Source organism: Nerophis ophidion, linkage group LG03 (genome assembly GCF_033978795.1).
Source record: "Nerophis ophidion isolate RoL-2023_Sa linkage group LG03, RoL_Noph_v1.0, whole genome shotgun sequence".
Lineage (NCBI taxonomy): Eukaryota > Metazoa > Chordata > Actinopteri > Syngnathiformes > Syngnathidae > Nerophis > Nerophis ophidion.
The window spans coordinates 36,486,937-36,513,306 of record NC_084613.1 but is presented as its reverse complement, the minus strand read 5'-3'; the positions used below and the strand labels follow the sequence as shown (position 1 = coordinate 36,513,306).

Here is a 26,370-nt window from a genome sequence, read left to right as displayed (position 1 = left end):
CTCCGTAGCTTGCTAGCTTGTGCACGCTAGCTTTCTGAGACTCTTATTTTGTTAGCACAGGCAGGATGAAACAGGTCTTTTATGGTGAAGACAGGAACTGTGCAGTCGGTCTTTAGAGTTTTGACAGTAGGTACGGAGTCTCTAGAAATAAAATGTGTTTCTCTGCGTCCGCCCTGTAAGTGATTTTTTTCTTAAATATGAGCTCGCAGCAGCCAGCGTCATCTCGGGTCCTCGGGTGCCGAGAGTGTCAAACAACTGACGAAAGTGAAGTCTTGGTATGATTGATGATTGCTCATTTTTATGTCTATTTTTTAATGCCTGGCTTGAGATAGACACACACACCCTCCGAGATCGACCAGTCGATCGCGATCGACGTAATGGGCACCCCTGATATACAGGTATTATTTCGACTAGGACCCCTTCATCGCCTGTATCTGTGTAAGTTATGGTTTAAATTTTTGTTCTCTCTAAATGTTAGCTTGTTTGCAAGTACATTTTCTATACAATCAATGTAATAAAAAAAAAAATATATATATATATATATATATATATATACATTCAGTATATATCCCCAAAAATAGCTGAAAAAGGTGCGGCCAAGGAAGTCAATTCAACGGTTGAAGTTCTTCCTTTAACAACAAAAGTTGGAAGTTCTTGAACCAGCTAGGATGTTTGGCCCGACAGATAATACATCTGCCTTTCACCCGGATTACATGGGTTCAAATCCCGGAGGGGGCAAATTCATAAATCTTTTGATAATTTTATATATTTGCGTCACATGGCTTAATGTCAGCTTTTACTAAAAACATTTATAATTTCTAATGTCATAGTACATTTCAGTATGGTTTACGATCTTCTACATTAAAGCCATTTCAACATTGAAATAATTTCTACCATCAAAGTTTTTCTATGTTCAAACCATTTCACAGTCCAACTGTTTCTATCCTTCCTTCTATATTCCATAGCATTTCAACCAGCATTCTACAATATTCTAACCATTCTTAACATATTTTGTTGTACAAACCCCGTTTCCATATGAGTTGGGAAATTATGTTGGATGTAAATATAAACGGAATACAATGATTTAAAAATCAATTTCAACCCATATTCAGTTGAATATTCTACAAAGACAACTTATTTGATGTTCAAATAATCATTAACTTTTGAATTTAATGCCAGCAACACGTGTCAAAGAAGTAGGGAAAGGTGGCAATAAATACTGATAAAGTTGAGCCATGCTCATCAAACACTTATTTGGAAAATCCCACAGGTGTGCAGGCTAATTTGGAACAGGTGGGTGCCATGATTAGGTACAAAAACAGCTTCCCAGAAAATGCTTAGTCTTTCACAAATTCAGCTTCAGCATTGATAGGAGCATTCAAATGCAATTCCTACTGGAACTGCATAAACTCTAGTTACAATGTGCATTTCCTACTGGAACTGCATAAACTCTAGTTACAATGTGCAGTCCAATTTTGAAAGTGAACACTGACAGCTTTTAATAACAAAACAGTGACAAGAAAAGGCTTTAAAAATGTGTTTTGAAAAGTAAATTCGAATACTCTGAGTTGTGATTTACTGTAGTACATTTATTAAGCTGAATGTACATAACTTTAAGTACATATATATATTTTTAGAAGCTAAACACCATGCGATTAACTTTTACCTTTATTCGTAGTGCAGACTCGCTGTGTGTATGGGACTTGGATAGTTTCCTCATGATCTCCACTCCACTTACAGGACCAGAGTTTCCCTCTTTTGGTGGTGGACGACTGCACGCTCCCTCCAGTAACATGGTGTGTTCACTCACTGCGGCTTCACAACAACATAAAACAAAATCCACTCAAATGACTGAAGTACAGGGATGCAAGCACACTTTGAGGAAAAAAAGAGGAACATTTCCATCTGCAGGCAGTACTGCCATGAAAAATTATACCTTCTCGCTTGCAAATAATTAATACTCTACAATTACAACTGGTTCGAAACTAACAGTGTTGGGACTGTAATCATCCAAATATGATTAGCAGTAAAACGGACAGCCGTCAACGATTTGCCTTTGGGAGAAAACAGAGGCGACAACAAGCTACCTAAATGGTTAGCTACATAGCGAGCTTGTTTCTGTGCACCTGATTGTTTTCCGGTCCTGCAACTCAGTGTGATGTAAGGCAAGAGAAAAAGTGAGTACCAGCGGCTGAGGCTAGTGTTCCAACACATTTTGTTTACATCCCTTTTTTTTTTCATATTTAATTTAAAAAACGTGGAAGTCATATTTTGATGCGAAAATTTACGTTTAAAAGCATGGATTTCCACAAACATTTCACATGCTTAAAAGTAAAAGGCAATTTAGACCAGGCAAGTTTATATAGTTATATAGTGGATCTGTAATCTTTAAATGACTGGTAAAATGTGATCTTTTGAAAGCTTTTTTGCCCCCACCTGCGTCATATTCAAATTCAGCTCCATCACCACTGGTATCACTTTGCAGCGTAGCACCATTGTCCAAGCCCAAAAATGTTTCAGCCAGAGTCTGCAGAGGTTCCTTTGGTTTAGCAAGCTGGTTGGGTCTCATCAGACCAATAGCTTTGAAGCCTTGAGTAACAACAATGAATTTCATCCATTGCCGGGCCAACGCCACAAGACCCTTTTTGAGAGTCACCAAGGCTGGGACGCCATCATTCTGCAATTAAAAGGAAAAATGTTGAGACATAAAATGTATCAGTAGTAAAGGGGACCCAAAAATATGACATATGTACCTGATTACATATGATTTTATTTAAACATTCATACGTTTTGTAAGCTGCATGGGTCTTGTACTAACCATTGTAGCTTCTTCTATGACAGAATAGTCAGCCTGTTGCAAATAGCGGTGAAGAATGTTGCAAAGCATACACGAAGGATTTTCATGCAGGTACCGAGCTCGCTTCGTTACACGATTGTACTTGCTTCTGAACGGGATGTGGATACTCTTTTTCTGCACCATGATAAAACGTAGTCACACTACAAGACAAGATGACAGGTGTTGCATATCATTGGATAAATAACTGACCTCGAGAGCCTCTGTCATGATGCAGCCCATGACTGCACACACACGCAGTGTGCCCTCCATGTCTAGTTTGTGGAAAGAAGATTTAAGCTGGTCAATAGGGACCAACCAGGCTCCAATGGCAGGCGTGGCAGTGCTGAGAAGGTTCAATTGCCTAGAAATCAAAGAGGAAGGTTTATGACATGCACTAAATATAAATGTTACAAAACTAGAAGAATTCCTTGAGCAAACATACCGTGTTTGGCCTAATTCCATTTTTCATATTCCGTACCGCAGTGATTTGGAATGTGTACTACTACGTTACATCTAGTGGTATGCTAAAGAACCACTTCATTCAAGTACAGTGTTTCACACAGTTTTTGTTTTTTTTGTCCTGAAAAAGGGAGGTTTTTTGGGTTGGTGCACTAATTGTAATTGTACATTGTGTTATGTATGTTGATTTAATACAAAATAAAAAAAAATTAAAAATAATACAAAAAATATATAAAATATATATAAATAATATATATATAAATAATATATGTATAAAAAAATTATTCTGCGGCCCGGTACCAATCGAGCCCGGTGGTTGGGGACAACGGTATTAGATAACATGAACTATAAAAAAAAATCACTATTGCTCACCAGTGTTACCATATATGACTTATTGTGCAGAAATAAGTACAAAAGTACACTTTATTAATTTACCATGTTTCAAGATAAAAAGATCAGTTGGAATAATACATAATGAGTGACAGATAGTGATTACAAATACATTGGAGGCAGTCGCCACAGTTGACATACTTCACATAAACGTAGCGATGTCCAATAATGGCTTTTTTGCCGATATCTGATATTCCGATATTGTCCAACTCTTAATTACAGAATCCGATATCAACGATACCGATATACACAGTCTTGGAATTAACACATTACTATGCCTAATTTTGTTTTGATTCCCCGCTGGATGCATTAAACAATGTAACAAGATTTACCAAAATAAGAGAACAACTTCAACTCAAATAATGGAAAAAAGTCCCAACATGGCACTGCCATATTTATTATTGAAGTCACATAGTGCATTATTTTTTTAACATGCCTCAAAACAGCATCTTGGAATTTTGGGACATGCTCTCTCCTGATACAAACTACAACTATAGTAAATATTTTAATACTTCAAAGTTTGACTTTCCACATGCCTTTCTAAACATGCCTCAAAACAACAGCTAAAAAAACAATGAAGGTACACAGCTTCAGTCCAGAGTATACTAGAGTAATAAAGTACACAATAACAGTCCTCCATTAGTGCAAGACTGCCTGGTATATTGTAAACCAGGAAATTAAAAACTGGGCTCAATCTGCCCTGCTCTAACGTATTTGTATGAGTAAAAAAATGTGCTGCAAGCTAGTGGTGAGTGCTTGAAGTGGCCTAGCAGTCAGTCAGAGCTTCTGAAATGCTGCGTTAGGACAGGCAGCTCCGCTCACTGCAAGCAGCATAGTATGCGCCTTGCAGGGCAGACTATCCACACCAAACTCCACCGTAGCTTTTGCCATATTGCGTGGGCTTTCGCCTTGGGGTGTTTTTTGTTGTATTTCTGTTTTTTCTCGGCAGAGTCTTTAAGAGACAACTGTGTGGTACTACTTTTTTTCGCTGTTAGTTTCATCCATCTTCCGCTTGTATTCATCGTGTATCTCCTTATGATTCTGGAAGAGGTGGGATATCAAATTGCTCATATTTAAGGAAGACGTATTGGTTCCTCCTCGCATAACCAGCTTTTTGCAGTCATCCAATGCAGCTAAAATAGGCTCCAGCGACCCCCCGCGATCCCAAAAGGGACAAGCGGTAAAAAATGGATAGATGGATGCAAATTGCCAGTTTTTTTTATTTTTCAGACATTAAATCAATCCCAAACCATGGTGTCATTAGTCAGTCACCGAGCGACCTCACTTGTTAGCCACGGCTACAGCACCGGCACAACACACTCTTGTTGTTGTTATGCTCCACTCGGAGCCGTTTGATGAGGTCATCAAGCGTCGCCAGTAAACCTCTCATGTTGCAGTCGTCAACTCCTGTGTTGTGTGTGGGAGAGGGGAGAGGGTAGGGGCTGCTGACTGGGGGATGCAACTGCTCTGTACTTCTCCCTACGTCCGTGTTTTACCGTACAGCTGCGTTTTAAAAAGTCATTAATTTTACTTTTTGAAACCGATACCAAAAGTTATATGGTTGAAACCGATAATGATGCCAAAAACATAAAAAAAGATGGGACGTCCTCAATTGCTTATTTTTCAAATGTAATTTTGTTTACAGATTATATGCAATCTGTTGTTGTTGTGTTTCCTAAATTGAACGTACATAAATGAAGGTGTGCGTTGCTGAGTCCGACCTGGACATAATCTGAACTGTACATAGATGCTTATTTTGAAAATGTAATTTTGTTTATAGATTATATGCAATGTGTTGTTGTCTTCTCTATTTTTGAATGTACATAAATGAAGGTGTGTGTTGCTGAGCCCGACCTGGACATAGTCTGGACTGTATACAAATGCTTATTTTGAAAATATAATTTTGTTTACAGATTATATGCAATCTGTTGTTGAAGTTCTCAAATTTTGAGTGTACATAAATGAAGGTGTGTCTTGTTGAGCCCGACCTGGGCATAATCTGGACTGGACCTGGCTTTTAAGAACCCTTTAAACAATCTAATTTCATGGACAACCAGGTCTGGTGAACGTAAGGCTCTTTTAAATAAAATGTTTTTAAATAAAATACAGATAAATAAATTAAAAACATTTTCTTGAATAAAAAAGAAAGTGAAATAATGTAAAAACAGTTACATAGAAACTAGTAATTAATGAAAATGAGTAGAATTAACTGTTAAAGGTTATGACTATTAGTGGACCAGCAGCAGGCAAAATCATGTGTACTTACGGACTTTATCCCTGGCAGACTGTATTGATATATATTGATGTATATTGTAGGAACCAGAATATTAATAACAGAAAAAAAACAACCCTTTTGTGTGAATGAGTCTAAACGGGGGAGCGAGGTTTTTGGGTTGGTTCACTAATTGTAAGTGTATCTTGTGTTTTTTATGTTGATTTAATGAAAACAAAAAAACAATACCGATAATTTCTGATATTACATTTTAAAGCATTTATCGGTCGATATTATCGGACATCTCTACATAAAAGTCATAATCTGTCCATGATCGTTGGGGAGATTATGCATCTGGCAGAGCCGCACACGTTCTTTGGGAGCAATCATGGCGCCTGCTGTTAAGTTGGCCATACTCTCTTTATACACGACTCTGGGTACTGTACAGCCATGTAAACAAGGCACCCACAAGCCCTATGTAGTGAGTCCCCGGGACCCACGGGCGGTAACTTAAGTGGGTTCTAGGAAAATTCATTGGGTCCACACAAGTGTTCAGACTAACTGCGTTACAGGTACGTGTAATTTATTTACTTGTATGCACATTATAATGCCGTTACCGAGACGTTTGACGTAACGTCGCTCGCTACTTTTGATGTGGTTGTTTGACAAGACCGCGCGGTGTCCAAATATTGGGATCTTTTTTCAAGTTCATTTAAATTAGTTAAGCAAGTAATACCCTGTGATTAATCGTGATTAATCCTAATTCAAAAGTGTGATCAATCTAATTTTTAAAGCAATTATAATTTTACAGCGCTAATTTAAAATTTAAAGGCCTAGTGAAATGAGATTTTCTTATTTAAACGGGGATAGCAGGTCCATTCCATGTGTCATACTTAATCATTTCGCGATATTGCCATATTTTTGCTGTAAGGATTTAGTAGAGAACATTTACGATAAAGTTTGCAACTGGAGAAAAGCCTTGCCTCTACCGGAAGTTGCAGACGATTACGTCACATGTTGAGGGCTCCTCATATACGTGTATTCACATTGATTTTAATTGGAGCCTCCAACAAAAACACCTATTCAGACCGAGAAACGACAATTTCCCCAATAATTTGCGCGAGGATAAAAGATTTGTGTTTGAGGATATTGACAGCGACGGACTAGAAAAAAAAAAAAGTTAAAAAAAGATGAAAAAAAGAAAAAACGCGATTGCAATCGCGTTGCATTGAGACGGATTCATATGTTTTTAGAGACATTTACTCGGATAATTCTGGGAAATCCCTTATCTTTCTATTGTGTTGCTAGTGTTTTAGTGAGTTTAACTGTACCTGATAGTCGGAAGTGTGTTGACGTGCAGTGTCTTAGGGAAGTCGACGGCAGCTGCATGGACGGCACAAGCTCAGCTGATATCCGGTAAGAGGCGACTTTTTAACCACAATTTTCTCACCGAAACCAGCTGGTTGACATGTAGTCGGGATCCATGTCCGCTGTGATCCATACTAAAGTTTCATCTCCGTGAATATTTAAACAAGGAATCACCGTGTGTTTGTGTGGCTAAAGGCTAAAGCTTCCCAACTCCGTCTTTCTACTTGGACTTCTCCAAAATTAATTGAACAAATTGCATAAAAATTCAGCAACACAGATGTCCAAAATACTGTGTAATTATGCCGTTAAAACAGATGACTTTTAGCTGTGTGTCTACGCAGCGCTCATATTCATTACAGCCCGTGACGTCACGCGTACACGTCATCATTACGCGACGTTTTAAAGAAAAAAGTCCCGGGAAATTTAAAATTGCAATTTAGTAAACTAAAAAGGCCGTAATGACATGTGTTGCAATGTTAATATTTCATCATTGATGTATAAACTATCAGACTGCGTGGTGGGTAGTAGTGGGTTTCAGTAGGCTTTTAACCTCACATACTGTACTTGTTAAAAGTATTTTTGATTTCTCTCAAGAACTTTAAAAATTCAAAGTAAAATTTAATAAAGTGAAACCTGTATAACTTAAATTTTAAAACATACAAAAGTCAATACCTAGAAATTGCCTGTGAAGGTGATCTGACATTTGTGGGTGCAGCAAAACTAAACCAGATCTCCCGGATGGTCAGCTTCATGCTGCTGGAGTCAGGTGGCGGAGGCATGAGCGCGAGGTCTTTCTTTATGTCGTCTGACTCAACGCCTTCATCCTGCACATCCAGTAAATATAAAAGATGAGTTAATTACCAGTAGCATTAATGAGTTTTTTATAATTGCAAAACACTAACTCACTAAACCATACTCACAGTGTTACGGACTTATCAAACAATGTATTTAATACATTGTTTGATAAGTCCGTAACACTGTGTCTTTTTCCTCAAAATTAATTTAAAGCCATTTTTTTTTCATATGATTATAATGATGTGGCACTTCATACCCACTCAACACAAATAAATACAGAATATTACATGCTATTTGATTCTCAGCATCATACCTGCTCATCTGAGTCAGAATGTTCATTGACGTCAGAGGGGGGGCTAACAACATCCCGTGGTAAGTTATCATCAGATCCGTCAGTACTGTAACCACTCCCGGTCTGAGAGCCTGTTGATCCATTCAAGTGTGGTACTCCAGTTCTGCCTCCAGTGTCTGAGTGGTGCATCACACCAAATGCATTGTACAGAATGGCTCCTGACTGACGACCCCCTACAGCACAAAGTATTAATAAATAAGTTTCACATATAAAAAGAAAGAATATAAAAACGTCCTAGTCGGAGAGTCTGCTTACCTTTGACTGTTAGATTCTCAATGCCACACTCAAACATGATCCAGCCCCATTTCTCAAGAGGTGCGGTTGAACGGCAAAGGTCACCTGAGCTAGCATGGATGTCTGTTTCATCAACTATTGAAAAATCCTCAATTTCTTCCAGGCCAAACAATACTTTGGACTTCTCAGTTGGGATAGCTGTAATGGCACAAGTGCCAATGTCTATGGGAAGAAAATAATAATGAATCCAAGATGTATAACAAGTGATACAGAAGAACAAACAAACAGATCAAAAAACAATATATATATATATTTAGTGTACAGAGCACAGAGAGTGTAGGCACAGATTACATACTCCATCCATCCATTTTCTACTGCTTATTCCCTTTTGGGGTCGCGGGGGGGGCTGGCGCCTATCTCAGCTACAATCGGGGGGAAGGCGGGGTACACCCTGGACAAGTCGCTACCTCATCGCAGGGCCAACACAGATAGACGGACAACATTCACACTCACATTCACACACTAGGGCCAATTTAGTGTTGCCAATCAACCTATCCCCAGGTGCATGTCTTTGGAAGTGGGAGGAAGCCGGAGTACCCGGAGGGAACCCACGCATTCACGGGGAGAACATGCAAACTCCACACAGAAAGATCCCGAGCCTGGATTTGAACCCAGGACTGCAGGACCTTCGTATTGTGAGGCAGACGCACTAACCCCTCTGCCACCGTGAAGCCCCAGATTACATACTATGAACACTTAATATAATGAACATTCCACGGTATTGGTACCTTTTGCATGTTGTAACACTCTCAAAACATGTGTATGTATTTCCTGGGGCAAAAATGGTACCAATTTGCTGGAATGGTCCAAAAAAGACATAACCAACCTGTGGAGTCAAGGCCTCTCAATTGGCTGTGTATACGGTGGATGTTGAGCCGAGCAGCTATTTCTTTGCCCTTTTCAATTCCAGCATTGGAGCGTAATGAGCCAGATGATTGAGGCTGCATCTTAGTGGCAGAGGCGTACTTCTCTAACATAACAGAGGGTCTGCCATGATCAGTTGTGTTTGGGGTTTCTTCTACTATACCTCTGAAAATACAGACATGATTGATTTGTTTCTTTGCTTGACCAATACACGTAGATGAATGATTTTCAACATAATGTACGTCAAGTACAGTATCATGTGACAAAAGTACATTTTGCTTATCTTGTGTGTGTAACGTGCTCATCATGTTTGTAAAAACCCCGTTTCCATATAAGTTGAAAAATTGTGTTAGATGGAATATAAACGGAATAGTATAGTATATAAACGGAATACAATGATTTGCAAATCATTTCCAACCCATAATCAATTGAATGCACCACAAAGACAAGATATTTGATGTTCAAACTCATGATTTATTTATTTATTTATTTTTTAAATAATTAACTTAGAATTTCATGGCTGCAACACGTGCCAAAGTAGTTGGGCAAGGGCATGTTCACCAATGTGTTACATCACCTTCTGTTTTAACAACACTCAATAAACGTTTGGGAACTGAGGAAACTAATTGTTGAAGCTTTGAAAGTGGAATTATTTCCCAGTCTTGTTTTATGTAGCGCTTCAGTCGTTCAATGATTAACGGGACAAGCATGCAATCCTACAGTACAAAGTTTGTGAAAAAAGAAAGTACAGCCATTGAAGCACATTCAATTTCTCTATTAACTAGCACTGACACAATCGAGTGAAAATATTCAACAGAGTTGCCCTAACTGCCCACAAACTGCGAGTCTGAGCTAACAAACACAGCTGAGTTGATGCTACTTTCTCTGGGCGCTAATCTCACACGTCATTTATCAAAAGGCACCACCTTTTAAAGGCACATACACACAGGCTGGTCTCATGAAACGTTTCAACTGAATATGCCAGATATTTTAAGTTTTTTGTTTGTTTAAAGTAAGGCAATAATTACTTCCTGTAGTAATTAATTACATTTATTAAAGATTAATTCCATTATTAATTCAGTAACTGTAAATAATTAACTTTTGTTATAGTAATTTTCCAAACAATAAGCTCCGGCCCCTCAGAGAAGGACAAGCGGAAGGATGGATGGATAGTCCCCACTAAAAGGGGCTGTTGGCAACCTTTAGATACATGCCTATAGGGCGTTAACTTTCCAAAGTATTTTAAGCAATTTATCCCACCCATTTTCGGCTATCAGTATGTATTGACATAACAACGCTCGTATGCATCATGTACCCGCGTATTAGCTTTGTGTATTGCTAGCTAATGACAGTGATCTGGGTAGCTAACATTAGCTATCATTGAATGTGTATTCTCTGATAATAACATGACTACAAATTTTTCGTTGTTTTTTTTGGACTGCTTTTGTGTATGTGCACATGCTCCCTGCATGTACGAGACAGGGGTGAATGCCAAACAAATTTCTCGGACCGATGACCAATTTTTACTCAGTATAATGAGTAATGGTAAAACATTTAGACATTTTTTCTGTTAAAACCCATAATGGCACGTAAACTAGCTGGTGGTGTTTGGTTTTTTTGGTTGAAAAATGTAACAGAGCAAGATGCAAAGCTGAGCCCCTTTAAACATTCTTATTTTCCTAAAAATGGTGTATTGAATTCTTTTGGTGATGGTATTGTATGGTATGGTTATAATACCAGATGGATTTATTTATGTTGAAACATTTATAAAATGTATAAATATGTATAAAATTTTGTAACAACATAAATAACACCTAAATAAATAAGCAAAATTCAAATTGAAACAATTAGTACCAAAAAATATCAATAGACGTGCCGATTTTAACACAAACAAAACATTCTTAACTGGAAATGATGTGCCTCTTTTTTGAGAGTAGTGCAAATGTTGCAGTACATGAAATGTTAATTGGAAAAATGCAAATATTATTATGTGGGGATGAGCCACAACTAGAAAAAATTACTATTATTGCGTGGAAGATGAGACAGCAGTTCATACAGGAGATAAATAAATAAATGATAAATGGGTTGTACTTGTATAGCGCTTTTCTACCTTCAAGGTACTCAAAGCGCTTTGACACTACTTCCACATTTACCCATTCACACACACATTCACACACTGATGGAGGGAGCTGCCATGCAAGGCGCCAACCAGCACCCATCAGGAGCAAGGGTGAAGTGTCTTGCTCAGGACACAACGGACGTGACGAGGTTGGTACTAGGTGGGATTTGAACCAGGGACCCTCGGGTTGCGCACGGCCACTCTACCACTGCGCCACGCCGTCCCCCAATGTTCAGAAACTATTGCTAGTCTGATCAGTAGTAGTGAAAACATAAATTATAGTTGCTGACCAGCAATAGGTTTTATCTTTTTCTTCAGTGGTATTTTTGCATTCTCGTTTCTCTGCTTCCTATCTTGACAGAAGCAGCATGTAAACACAGACGCCATCTGAGCATAACAAAACAGTGGCGTCATTCAAAGTTTTGTTCATCACTGCAAAAGGAGTATGTTTACTTTTTGCATCAGGGCGCGTCCCCTAAATGTTAACACACTGTCAACAAACTGTAAGTGAGCAAAGAATCAAGCAGTGGAAACGTGGGTGTGTTTACTTTGCATGTAACTTTAGTTGTTGAAATACAATTGGCAGTGATTGGCTAATTGCTTTGATTGCAGCTAAACTAGCATGTCGCGATTGCGGCGATACTGTGTACACGGGATGAAGTCTGCGCTGAGAGGTGCGCAGAGGGTTGATACAGCAGTTCTCTAATGTGCTGAAAATGTTTTTTTTCTCCCAAATTCTTGTTTCATCTACTTTAAATTGATTTTAATCTCAAAACGTGATTGTACTAGTTGCAAAATCTATTTTAAGCGCATATGCGAGAGAGATCCTGACACGGACTCCAGCCAAAAACATTGATCTGCCCAGGTTTCTTGACTGTAACCTAAATACTGAGGAGAGGGTTCAGTAATGATACACACATGCTCAATACTCAATAGTTATGGTCTTACCTGTTCATCCTGAACTGGGTGGCAATCCTGTCAAAGCACAGTGCCACAAGGGATACATGCGTAACACATTTGCTGGAGCAGGATGGAGAACCCTCCTCTATAGAAGCCTGTAGGAGACAAAGGTTCACCTGCAACAAAACAAAAGATTTTTATTTATATCAATAAATACGAATTTTAAAGAGCCAAAAATAGATGAAAAAGGAGTTAGAATCTCGTCAATACAGTCCATGAAAAAAATGTTCTGCGATTTCCCTTGATCAGTTCAAAACACTGGACCTCTCATTATACGGGGTCATGAGGCTTACCTTAGGGATGGAGACATTGGCTTGAAGCCCCTTGATTTTCACATTATCCGGTTTGATGGACAGGTCTGTCTGGCCGTTGGAGATATTGAGAGAGCCCTGGGTCGTGCCCTCTGTCTTGGATAGCTGGTTCTCTTGTTTGCTTGCTTGGCTCTGTGTGGTCCGGATTCAAAACAATGGGACTGCAATTACTAGCGGGAATGCTATCTTGACTTTATACATTCAGGGAACGACAGAGCCATGATTCAAATGAATTTAAAATAGATGTATTTGTTTCTTGTCGCACTTACAGATTCAGTGACGGTAGACTTGCTGATCTGATAGGCCTCATTTAGAACATTCCCATGTAGGTCATCTAAAATGGCTGCAGGATGGCATATGCTGGCAAAGTGGACCATAGACTCAATGTACCTGAAATCAACCAAATACAAATATGAGCTGCAATAAAGGAACATACCTATATAATGTATCCATATGAGACATCTGTTTCAGTGGTTCCTCAGTTTTTGTATGCCCCACTTTTTGTATATCTTAGATTTCGAAAAACATTTTCAACCAAAGAATTACCATGGTTTTCATACACAGTCTTGGTTATATTAAGGCAAAACATCGAGAATAGTCCACAAACAAAGAATCCAATGATGTATTGACTATTTGCGCTCCAGTATTAAAGGGAAACTGCACTTTTTTTTGGAAAGCTGTCTATCATTCACAATCCCTATGTAAGACAAGAACACAAATGAATTTATTTTTGAATGAATAAATCAACAAACAATAAAGCCAATGGTAGTTGCTCTATTACGCCTATAAAGTTCTTGAAAAACATTGAAAAACATTCATCAACTTTTGATATGCAAACTGTAAGTAAACTGTATATGTCCATCCATTCATCCATCCGTCTTCTTCGCTTATCCGAGGTCTGGTCGCGGGGGCAGCAGCCTAAGCAGGGAAGCCCAGAGTTCTCTCTCCCCAACCACTTCGCCTAACTCTTCCCGGGGGATCCCGAGGCGTTCCAGGCCACCCGGGAGAAATAATCTTCCTAACATGTCCTGGGTCTCCCCCGTGGCCTCCTGACGGTTGGATGTGCCCTAAACACCTCCCTCGGGAGGCGTTCGGGTGGCATCCTGACCAGATGCCCGAACCACCTCATCTGGCTCCTCTCGATGTGAAGGAGCAGCGGCTTTACTTTGAGTTCCACCCGGATGACAGAGCTTCTTACGCTATCTCTAAGGGAGAACCCCGCCACACGGCGGAGGAAACTCATTTTGGCCGCTTATCCTTTCGGTCATGGCCCAAATTTCATGACCATAGGTGAGGATGGGAACGTAGAGCGACCGGTAAATTGAGAGCTTTGCCTTCCGGCTCAGCTCCATCCTCACCACAACAGATCGGTACAACGTCCGCATTACTGAAGACGCCACACCAATCCACCTGTTGATCTCACGATCCACTCTTCCCCCACTCATGAACAACACTCCTAGGTACTTGAATTCCTCCACTTGGGGCAGGGTCTCCTCCCCAACCCAGAGATGGCACTCCACCCTTTTCCGGGAGAGAACCATTGACTTCACACTCGGCTGTGAACCGATCCAGTGAGAGCTGAAGATCCAGGTCAGATGAAGCCATCAGGACCACATCAAATGCAAAAAGCATAGACCTAATCCCGCAGCCAACAACCCGGAACCCCTCAACGCCTTGACTGCGCCTAGAAATTCTGTCCATAAAAGTTATGAACAGAATCGGTGACAAAGGACAACCTTAGCGAAGTCCAACACTCACTGGAAACGGGTGCGGCTTACTGCCGGCAATGCGAAACAAGCTCTGACACTGATCGTACAGGGAGCGGACCGCCACAATAAGACAGTCCGATACCCCATACTCACTGAGCACTCCCCACAGGACTTCCCGAGGGACACGGTCGAATGCCTTCTCCAAGTCCACTAAACACATGTAGACTGGTTGGGCAAACTCCCATGCACCCTCAAGAACCCTGCTGAGAGTATAGAGCTGGTCCACAGTTCCACGACCAGGGCGAAAACCACACTGTTCTTCCTGAATCCGAGGTTCGACTGTCCGGCAGAACCTCCTCTAAAGTACACCTAAATAAACCTTAACGGGAAGGCTGAGGAGTGTGATCCCACGATAGTTGGAACACACCCTCCGGTCCCTCTTTCTAAAGAGAGGGACCACCACCCCGGTCTGCCAATCCAGAGGTACCGCCCCCGATGTCCATGCGCTGCTGCAGAGTCTTGTCAACCAAGACAGCCCCACAGCATCCAGAGCCTTAAGGAACTCCGGGTGGATCTCATCCACCCCTGAGGCCTTGCCACCGAGGAGCTTTTTAACTACAAACTCTGTTTCCATATGAGATGCCAAATTGTGTTAGATGTATATATAAACGGAATACAATGACTTTCAAATCATTTTCAACTCATATTCAGTTGAATATGCTACAAAGACAACATATTTGATGTTCAAACTGATAAACTTTTTTTTTTGCAAATAATCATTAACTTTAGAATTTGATTCCAGCAACACGTGACAAAGAAGTTGGGAAAGGTGGCAATAAATACTGATAAAGTTGAGAAATGCTCATCAAACACTTATTTGGAACATCCCGCAGGTGTGCAGGCTAATTGGGAACAGGTGGGTGCCATGATTGGGTATAAAAATAGCTTCCCAAAAAAATGCTCAGTCTTTCACAGGAAAGAATGGGATGAAGTACACCCCTTTGTCCACAACTGCGTGAGCAAATAGTCAAACAGTTTAAGAACAACGTTTCTCAAAGTGCAATTGCAAGAAATTTTGGGATTTCAACATCTACCGTCCATAATATCATCAAAAGCTTCAGAGAATCTGGACAAATCACTCCTTGTAAGCGGCATGGCCGGAAACCAACTTTGAATGACCGTGACCTTTTATCCCTTAGACGGCACTGTATCAAAAACCGACATCAATCTCAAAAGGATATCACCACATGGGCCAATGAATACTTCAGAAAACTACTGTCACTAAATATAGTTTGTCGCTACATCAGTAAGTGCAAGTTAAAGCTCTATTATGCAAAGCCAAAGCCATTTATCAACAACCGCCGACTTCTCTGGGCCTGAGATCATCTCAGATGGACTGATGCAAAGTGGAAAAGTGTTCTGTGGTCTGACGAGTCCACATTTCAAATTGTTTTTGGAAGCTGTGGACGTCGTGTCCTCTGGAACAAAGAGAAAAAAAAACATCCGGATTGTTCTAGGCGCAAAGTTCAAAAGCAAGTATCTGTGAAGGTATGGGGGTGTATTAGCGCCCAAGGCATGACTAACCTACACATCTGTGAAGGCACCATTAATGCTAATAGGTACATACAGGTTTTGGAGCAGCATATGTTGCCATCCAAGCAACGTTATCATGGATGCTCCTGCTTATTTCAGCAAGACAATGCCAAGCCACGTGTTACAAAAGCGTGGCTTCGCAAAAAAAGAGTGTGGGTACTTTCCTGGACCGCCTGCAGTCCAGACCTGTCTCCCATCGAAAATGTGTGGTGCATTATGAAGCGTAAAATACGACTGCGGAGACCCCGGATTGTTGAACGACTGATGCTCTACATAAAACAAGAATGGGAAAGAAGTCCACTTTTAAAGCTTCAACAATTAGTTTCCTCTGTTCCCAAACGTTTATTGAATGTTGTTTAAAGAAAAGGTGATGTAAAACAGTGGTGAACATTCCCTTTCTCAACTACTTTGACACGTGTTGCAGCCAAGAAATTCTAAGTTAATTATTATTTGCAAAAAAAAAAATCAGGTTTATGAGTTTGAACATTAAAAATCTTGTCTCTGCAGTCTATTCAATTGAATATGGGTTGAAAAGGATTTGCAAATCATTGTATTCCGTTTATATTTATATCTAACACAATTTCCCATCTCATATGGAAACGGGGTTTGTACCTCAGCAACTTTAGCGCCAGAAATAGGAGAGTCTACCACAGATTCCCCAGGCACTGCTTCCTCACCAAACTGTATATGTAATAGGCAAATTCATAATAAAATGTAATATTTATGTATTTTGCTCTACAGCGTTGTATTAACTTCACAGACGCATCACAACGTTCGCTTTTCCCTTCAAACAGCAAATACTAAGCATATTCAGCAGTATTGCTGAGGGCTGAACAAGTTATACAAACTTTGAACATAAAACAACCACTTACTGTACAATATCTGCTCTCACTAATATGGCGACTGATGGAATGTTCATATATTCCCGTTTAGATAAAAAATTAATCATCCCCATGAAGGGTTAAAAGGAAGAAAAAGTGCCGCAAACGAGCGTCTGCGCGTGTCTTTCTCGCCATCTCCGGTCTGGATGTCAAAGTTGACCAACTTTTCGGTTTATGGCTACAACCTTCTATTATACAGGTTAAAGGCATGATTTATAATTTAGAATTAACTTTCACCAGCTCAGAAGTGATGCTGCTCAACATGTCAATATAACATCATAAGCTAGTAACTCTCTTCGATCAAGGTGCCGCTAAAAATTGTTTGTTGGTATTAGCGCTTATAATAGTAATATTGCTAATACTTAGTTTAAGTATTTATTCAACTATATACATTTAATTCCATATCAAAATATTTATATATCTTATTATATAAATATATTTTATTTAAGTATATAAAGTATATTCAGGTCACAAAATGTAAATGAGTATTATTTGCGGTTAATTTAGTGTGCTCCTATTAGCGCCACTGTTAACCACCTTGTACTGGCTGTATTTTACGAGTTAGAATGCATAAAAAAACAAAAACATATGTGGTCTAGTCTTACATAGTGATTGTCAAGGAAATTTCAAAAAATTACAAAAAAAAGTGCAGTTCCCTGTTGATCTGGAGAAGAAAAAGAAGCATACACAGCCCATTACAATTACATTGTTGTTCCTGATGAATAAATGATAAATGGGTTGTACTTGTATAGCGCTTTTCTACCTTCAAGGTACCGTACTCAAAGCGCTTTGACACTACTTCCACATTTACCCATTCACACACACATTCACACACTGATGGAGGGAGCTGCCATGCAAGGCGCTAACCAGCACCCATCAGGAGCAAGAGTGAAGTGTCTTGCTCAGGACACAGCGGACGTGATGAGGTTGGTACTAGGTGGGGATTGAACCAGGGACCCTCGGGTTGCGCACGGCCACTCTATCACTGCGCCACGCCGTCCCTTAATAAAATACCAGCTCAAACTGGTCTCTGATCCCAATTCTTTTTTTTTTTTGCATGCATTTTTTCAAGTGGTCTTCTCACTTTGATTAGAAGTGTACTATATGTTTTGTTGTGTGGTCCAAAAAAACAGATACTGTTTACTACCTGTCCAGCGTCTCAGCTACAAGAGGTGTAAGAACCACATTAATGGCTCCTTTCACCTCTACGATAGCCGTGGTCCTGGTCTGAGCTGAAGGCTGCTCCAGAGTCCAGTCATCTGTTGTTGTATCTTCATCAATGTTGTCCATTGCTCTCTTATCCAGGGGAGTATATGGAGTGCTAGAGAGAAGACAAAACATAATTTTATAGTTTGTCATGAACAATGAGTATTCGGACAAGTGCAAAACCAACACTGTTATTGTTTTCTAGTGACAGCTAATCTAATTATTTACAATGTTATAACACCGTTACCAACGGTCAAAAGCGGTGCGTTTCAATGCATTTATAACTAACAGCTGTTACCTGACCTTGCTCACTCAGCAAGGCAAAAGACAGGATCTGCAAATAAACTGTTTTTTTCTGAATTGTGAAAGACTGATTTAAAAGTGCCGTTTTACTACTTAAATGTTATTAATGTAAAAGGCATGTAAAGTATACGTAAAGTGTTTGTCTGTATCCATTTAATTCAATACTCTAATTTTATTAAACATCCCTCAACAGCACTAACCACTGCTAAGCTAATTTTTTTAGTTGTGAAGCAAATATTTTAATGTGGACCGACAGTTGTAGTAGAGGTTCAATAAATACTTAGTTAAATGAAATACCGGGTCAATGGTGTTTTACTGAAGCAACTGGCCGGTGAAACCCACTCTTAAAAATCTGAATGATCTTACATAAAAAAGTAATACAGAAATGACTTTCTCTTTAAATTTATGAATGAGTAAGTACAATACTAATTCAATTACTTTTCAAGCAAATTAAAATAGAAAGTTTAAATAATCACTTTTTTTTAATTATTTGCACCAACTGGTTAATGAAAAAAACATCAAAAAGTGGTTTCTACCAAGGATATGAGAGAATAGGCCTATTATCACATAAGATATACAAAACAAATATTTTTAGTTTCTTGAATACCTGTTGTTATCGCCCATCAACTGAAGTCCTCTATCTAACAGAGAACTGGCTGAAAGGCCCTGTTTTGTCACCTGAAACATATAAATATTAATATACAGTTGTAATGTGGATTCAAATGTATATTTTGAAAAAGTAAACTAAATCATGACAAACTAAATGAATTCACCACAACCTTAAAGCATGGAACAGACAATTGGTCAAAGGAGGCGGAACTTTCTTCACTTGTAGGTGTGTCAAGATCTAAGGGTCGGTGTAGTGAGGACTTAGAAGTCCTCTTGTTAGTAGGTTGCTTGACAGACCAGTTGGAGACCTTATAGAAACAAAGCAGACAACACACAAACACAATGAAAAAGTTATCATACCAGAAAATATCAGCTGATCAATATTATTTGCCAAAAGTGACATAAAAAACTTGATATTTAGTATTTTTCTGCCGAAAACAATAATGCATAAAGTATTGCCTGGCAGTATATGGTTGCGAATATGCACACACAAGGAATTATTTCCAATTTTGGGCTTTGGATGGGAAATATGAAATTTTTAAAGTGCTGGTTATGCGTAGGAAGAGGACGGTATTTTCTTCAATACTTCTAGTTTAATATCACACCTCAGGAAGAATCATCCGTTTATGCAGTAAAATAATATGTAGCGATTGGCGACACAGAGTTTATGAATTCAAGATTGTTAGATTGGTTAACTTTGACGGGTGGTCGACCAATAAGAATGTTCTATTGTATCAGAAATTTTAGATAATATGCTTACTTGATATTGAGCCAGGTAGTTTTGGTAGCACATCATCAAGTGGGGCTGTCGGGTTACTGGACCAGGCTCAGCTGTTTTCTCAGCTTCCACTGAGCTCTCTTCCTCCATGGCCAGAGCAGATACAAAGGAGGCCTGGGATATGTGGCTCGGAAGGGGCTGAGAAGGCAGTGGGGGCAACATTGGTGGCAGAGGCAGTGGGCGGGGCTCAGTGATAAACTCGCCATTGAGAACATAAGCGAGAGGACCCTCAACACTGTGGTAGATGGAACTCCGGCTAAATGAAATAAAACAGACAATTTAAATAATGTAGGTGGTGTAGTGAGATTCAAATTAAAGTAATGCTGAGTAAAGCATTTACTCTCAATTAGTAATCAGGATCTGTACTAAAACAATGTGTTGTGTTTCACTGTCGTGTCACACTTAATAAATAATTATGTGGAATGTGATAAATATGTTGCTCGGTGGATTCATATCAGCTACCATGGACGCTTCAAAAAGATCTAATCCTAAACTTTTGTTAGACATGAACGTGTAACCATAACAGTCATATTTAATATAGATGCACAATAGTGTAAGTCAAAATTAAATATAGTATTATTTAATCAAAAACTTAACAGCCTCATTCAATGTGTCTGTACTGATATACATTTGTGTATTTAAAAGGAAATAGTTGTGTAACACATTTAATTAACACATTTTTTCCCAGCAATGACGGGAGTACGGGCGGTGCTTCTTTACTTGCACAGATATGTGTAACACCTGAAACTGTGTATGCCTCTGCAATGGTTATTTGTGTGTGCGGCAATTACATAGATGGGGAAAATAAATTGTGGTGTTTACAATTGAGGAAACAGATAATGACAGCATGTTTGGAAAAAAAAGAGACATCAAATTTGCATAGCCAACCAGCAGTAAATGGTCTTGCAGCTAATGGATCATACAGCTTACTCACTACAACATCCCTTCCATCCGCCTCCACTGACTCTGAGTAATAAATGAAAGTCATTAAGACCAGTGTGGGTTTAAATATTTAAAACCAGCATTAAATGCACATTAAATATTATCATGAATTTATAATAGACAAGCATTCAATAGAGATACAATATATTTTACAATTATTGTATTTGTCATACAAGTAATCAAAGGTTTGCTTGCCATTAAGCACTTTTTTCATGCGTTTAAAAGAAAATCAAACCATTAAAAAGGCGTAATGAACCATTTTATGGAATGGTATGTATGATTTATAAACTGTAAATCTGAGAATGTTTTTCCTTACATCCTAATTCTGTTAAAGTGTCATTTAAATATAGAAGGCAATGCCGGATCTATTTGTTCTCAACAGATTTGGTAGCTGTACGAAACAACACCCTTATTCAACATTTAACCTTACATGAAGTAAAATGTAACTTATTTTCAAAACTCCCTTCAAAGCGCCACTAAAACTAAGGTAGAATCCTATATTTGTAATCATAGAGTCAAGCTAACCTGTAATTATCCATGTAATACGGGGGCTGCTGGGGTTGCTGCATCTGCTGCCGCCTCCTCTTTTTACGGCCTGGGTACGTCCCTGGACCCTCATCAGCACTGCTGAATGGCTCAAAGTCCTCAGCGGCAGAAAAGTAAGCTTCACTGTCAGCCACAGACATGCTGGAGTCGGCGGAGCGGTACTGATGGAAGGTATTGGAGTCTGCTGAAGGCGTGAAGGGGAAGGAGCCATAGCTCCGACGCTGACGTGGCGAATCCAGGACATTTTCGTCACTGCGTGAAACATCACAGCTGAACTGGACTCCTCCAGACAGTACTGGGGGTGGCTTTTCGTTGAAGACAGCAGCTGACAGACTCTTGGTGCTGCCTAATCGTCCTGAGTGTACAGAGGACTGTCTTTTAAGAGGAGAGCAGAGAGGGGAGCGCACTGAAGAGCGTTCCTGAGAGTTGTTAGGTGAAATGGGAGAAACCTCTGGAATATCCCTGAAACTCCTGTAAAAGGAGCAAATGCAAAGTTTCCAGCTGCATGATTTCTATTTGAAGTTTTCAACACAGTTAAACCTGGATTATGCTCCTGTGTGGCCACTATGTTGCCCCCTCCTAATCCGTTATGATTTTTTAGCTCTGGGTAGAACAAGTGAGGTGGAATTCTATCCCAAAATTAGCTTGTTAGCATTCTTTGTCGCGAAAAAACAATGGCAAATAAAGAGAGATGAAGACTGTTGTTGGAGCTTGAACTAAGAACATTCATTGCAAACAATGATGAGGAATCAAAGAAGGCATTTGCGAAAGTGGGTTATACTCTCTTCGGACGTGTTGCATACACAGGAAATACTGTGGTACAAGCTGACAATTCGCAGCCTTTAAGGTCCATGTCAACACAACACAATGTATAAAACCCAAACCCAGTGAAGTTGGCACGTTGTGTAAATCATACATAAAAACAGAATACAATGATTTGCTAATCCTTTTCAACCTATTCTCAATTGAATAGACTGCTAAGACAAGAGACTTAACGTTCGAACTGGAAAACTTTGTTATGTTTTGCAAATATTAGCTCATTTGAAATTTGATGCCTGCAACATGTTTCATGGTACAAGTGGCAAAAAAACTCTGAAAGTTGAGGAATGCTCATTAAACACTTATTTGGAACATCCCACAGGTGGACAGACTAATTGGGAACAGGTGGGTGCCATGATTGGGTTTAAAAGCAGCTTCCATGAAATGCTCAGTCATTCACAAGCAAAGATGGGGCGTGAGTCACCGCTTTGTGAACAAATTTGTCAGCAAATTGTTCAACAGTTAAAGAACAACATTTCTCAACGAGCTATTGCAAGGAATTCACGGATTTCACCATCTACGGTCCGTAATATCATCAAAATATTTGGAGAATTTGGAGATATCACTGCACATAAGCGGCTAAGCTCTTGACCTTCAATCCCTTAGGCGGTACTGCAACAAAAAGCAAAATCAGCGTTAAAAGGATAACACCACATGGGCTCAGTAACACTTCAGAAAACCACTGTCAGTAACTACAGTTTGTCGCTAAATCTGTAAGTGCAAGTTAAAACTCTATTATGCAAATCCAAATCCATTTATCAACAACATCCAGAAACGCCACCGGCTTCGCTGGGCCCGAGTTCATCCAAGATGGACTGTTGCAAAGTGTAAAAGTGTTGTGTGGTCTGATGAGTCCACAATTCAATTCGATTTTGGAAACTGTGGACGCCGTGTGCTCCAGGACAAAGAGGAAAAGAACCACCTGGATTGTTATAGGCGCAAAGTTCAAAAGCCTGCATCTGTGATGGTATGGGGGTGTATTAGTGCCCACGGCATGAATAACTTACACATCTGTGAAGGCACCATTAATGCTGAAAAATACATACAGGCTTTGGAGCAACATATGTTGCCATCCAAGCAACGTTATCATGGAGACTGCTTATTTCAGCACAATTATGTCAAGCCACGTGTTACAACAGCGTGGCTGCATATTAAAAGAGTTTGGGTACTAGACAGGCCTGCCTGTAGTCCAGACCTGTCTCCCATTAAACATGTGTGGCTTATTATCAAGCGTAAAATACGACAACGGAGACCCCTGACTGAGGAACAATGTAAGCTACCGTATTTCCTTGAATAGCCGCCGGGGTGCTAATTAATTTGAAACCTCTTCTCACTCATGCGCTTATTCAAGGCATGCGGTAAAAGTAAGCAGGCGCTAAAAATTTCAAAACCTCTTCTCACCCCTGCGCTTACCAATGGCAAGCAGTAAAAAATTGAGAGTGATAAAAAAAATTAATGAAAAATTATTCTGCGGCCGCAGCCCGGTGGTTGAAGACCACTGCTCTACAACATGTCATCGCGCCCACCTTTACACCATGCTATCTGCGTGCCGGTCGGACGCATGCATTTCGCTGTTTCTCATACGAGATTGCAATGCATACTTGGTCAACAGCCACACCTTTTACACTGATGGTTGTGATATAAACAACTTTAACATTCTTACTAATATGCGCCACACTCTGTGAACCCACACCAAACACATTTCTGGAGAACATCGGCTCTCTAACACATTATAAACGCAACATAACAACTACCCACAATGCCATGCATCCATAACTCTTGGCTATATTATACACACGGCCCAACCCCGCCCACCTCAACCGACGCACGGAGATGGGGGTCTGGGGGGGTTGGTGCTAGCGGGGTGTATAATATAGCCGGTAAGAGTCATGGATGCATTGCATTCTGGGTAAGTGTTATGTTGTGTTTATAATGTGTTACAGAGCTGATGTTCTCCAGAAATGTGTTTGTTATTCTTGTTTGGTGTGGGTTCACAGTGTGTGGCGCATATTAGTAAGAGTGTTAAAGTAGTTTTATATCACAACCATCAGTGTGATCTGTATGGCTGTGGAACAAGACCCCTGGTTTACACATAGTAATATAAATAAAAACCTCCTCCGCCATTTTGGAAATGACGACAGGGGGAAGTGTCACTCGTAACGTCACAAATTTGACCCGGCGGTAAAAATAAGCATGCGCTTATAAATTTGGGGAGCGAGTTAGACCTGGCAGTAATTCAAGGCAGGAGCATATTACATGCCCGGCGGCTATTCAAGGAAATATGGTATTCATCAACCAAGAATGGGTAAGAATTCCACCTGAAAAGCTTCAGAAATTGGTCTCCTCAGTTCCCAAACGTTTACTGAGTGTTGTTAAAAGGAAAGGCCGTGTAACACAGTGGTTAAAATGCCCCTGTGTCAACTTTTTTGCAACGAGTTGCTGCAATTAAATTCTAAATTAATGATTTGCAAAAAAAAATCAAGTTTCTCAGTTCAAACATTAAATATGTTGTCTTTGCAGTCTATTCAATTGAATATAAATTGAAAAGGATTTGCAAGTCATTGTATTCTATTTTGGGGCAGCACGGTGGAAGAGAGGGGTTAGTGCGTCTGCCTCACAAAACGAAGGTCCTGAGTAGTTCTGTGTGGAGTTTACATGTCCTCCCCGTGACTGCGTGGGTTCCCTCCGGGTACTCCGGCTTCCTCCCACCTCCAAAGACATGCACCTGGGGATAGGTTGACTGGCAACACTAAATTGGCCCTAGTGTGTAAATGTGTGTTAATGTTGTCTGTATGTGTTGGCCCTGCGATGAGGTAGCGACATGTCCAGGGTGTACACCGCCTCCTGCCCGATTGTTGCTGAGATAGGCACCAGCGCCCCCCGCGACCACAAAGGGAATAAGCGGTAGGAAATGGATGGATGGATATATTCTATGTTTATTTACAAATTACACAACGTGCCAACTTCACTGGTTTTAGGTTTTGTAGTTGTTGTAGTTGTGGTAATTTGGGGGTGGGAGGGCAGCATAACGTACACTTGCGACCAACAAGGAAGCATAATCCAGCCTTGCGTATACCTTGTTAAATATTCTAAGCAAAAAAACAGTCAGATATTGTCAATAACAATCAAAAGCATTCTCTAGGCCACTCACTCAACAGGAATTTTCCCATTCACAGGAAACGCGCGTTGTTCAACACTTGGCGAGGGGGTGTCCCTTTCGCCAGCCAGTAAGGGCAATGCCGCACTAGAGGAACTATTTTCTTCAGAGGAGGAGGCAGAGCTGTGAGAGCGTTGGGGTACCTGGAGACTTAAGTGCTGTTGACCACGCCTCTCAGGCACCCCAGGAGGCAGGCAGGGTGAGTGTGTATCGGTTTTTAGTCCAACAACCCTTCCTGCAAAAAAAAAAAAAGAAAAAAAAAAGACAAGAAAATGTACAGTAACAGAGTAATATTTCACATACTTAGATAGGCCTGCCAATCTTGAAGACATTTAATAGGGCTTATACACAAAACAATGTTCTATAAGCCACCCATACCCTTTACGGCCTGTGTCGCTGTGGCAATAGATCAATTTCAAGAGGATTTGCAAGGGTATGAGTCTGCCGGTATAGCATACCCTGTTGCAGGGATGTCCAAATGTGTGGCCCGGTAAATTTTTTAACGGCCCGCCACACTTTCTAAACATTTTGAAGAGTCAAAATGCGTACATGTTGGCAGAGTTGCATACTGTATGTATCACTTAATTAATTCATACCATCCACTTTTGGTGTTTCTTTGGTCATGATCCATTCCCCAGGGTGAAGCAATGACTGACCATAACACATGTCAGACTCAGTGCTTGAGGAAGAGAATGCAGACGAAGAGGAAGGTGTAATCTCTTCGAGTTTGAAGAAATCCAAGCCTATATTGGTTCCGGCAAAGAACCGGCAGCCTCCAAGACAGCCACAGCGATTTCTTCCACGCTTGTTTTGAATGCCAGCCTCTTCAGGCCACAAGAACCAAAGTCTTGGGAAAAAATTAGGTGA

The 26,370-nt window shown here is 40.0% G+C and overlaps 1 protein-coding gene across 1 annotated transcript in view; it reads right to left on the bottom strand.

Annotated features, from left to right (window-relative positions):
- Positions 1–26,370, bottom strand: part of kiaa1109 (KIAA1109 ortholog) — a 236,469-nt gene that overhangs the window by 130,053 nt on the left and 80,046 nt on the right. Inside the window, exons 26-43 of the mRNA XM_061895057.1 lie at positions 26,100–26,350; positions 25,498–25,738; positions 21,507–21,998; positions 20,022–20,295; positions 19,432–19,569; positions 19,260–19,330; positions 18,291–18,464; positions 13,230–13,350; positions 12,943–13,092; positions 12,638–12,765; positions 9,533–9,735; positions 8,668–8,868; positions 8,374–8,585; positions 7,938–8,089; positions 3,047–3,197; positions 2,819–2,971; positions 2,437–2,677; positions 1,667–1,815 (exon numbers count right to left, since the gene is read on the bottom strand). Coding sequence (XP_061751041.1) covers positions 1,667–1,815; positions 2,437–2,677; positions 2,819–2,971; positions 3,047–3,197; positions 7,938–8,089; positions 8,374–8,585; positions 8,668–8,868; positions 9,533–9,735; positions 12,638–12,765; positions 12,943–13,092; positions 13,230–13,350; positions 18,291–18,464; positions 19,260–19,330; positions 19,432–19,569; positions 20,022–20,295; positions 21,507–21,998; positions 25,498–25,738; positions 26,100–26,350 — 3,502 coding nt within the window. The remainder of the gene's footprint in view (positions 1–1,666; positions 1,816–2,436; positions 2,678–2,818; positions 2,972–3,046; positions 3,198–7,937; positions 8,090–8,373; positions 8,586–8,667; positions 8,869–9,532; positions 9,736–12,637; positions 12,766–12,942; positions 13,093–13,229; positions 13,351–18,290; positions 18,465–19,259; positions 19,331–19,431; positions 19,570–20,021; positions 20,296–21,506; positions 21,999–25,497; positions 25,739–26,099; positions 26,351–26,370) is intronic.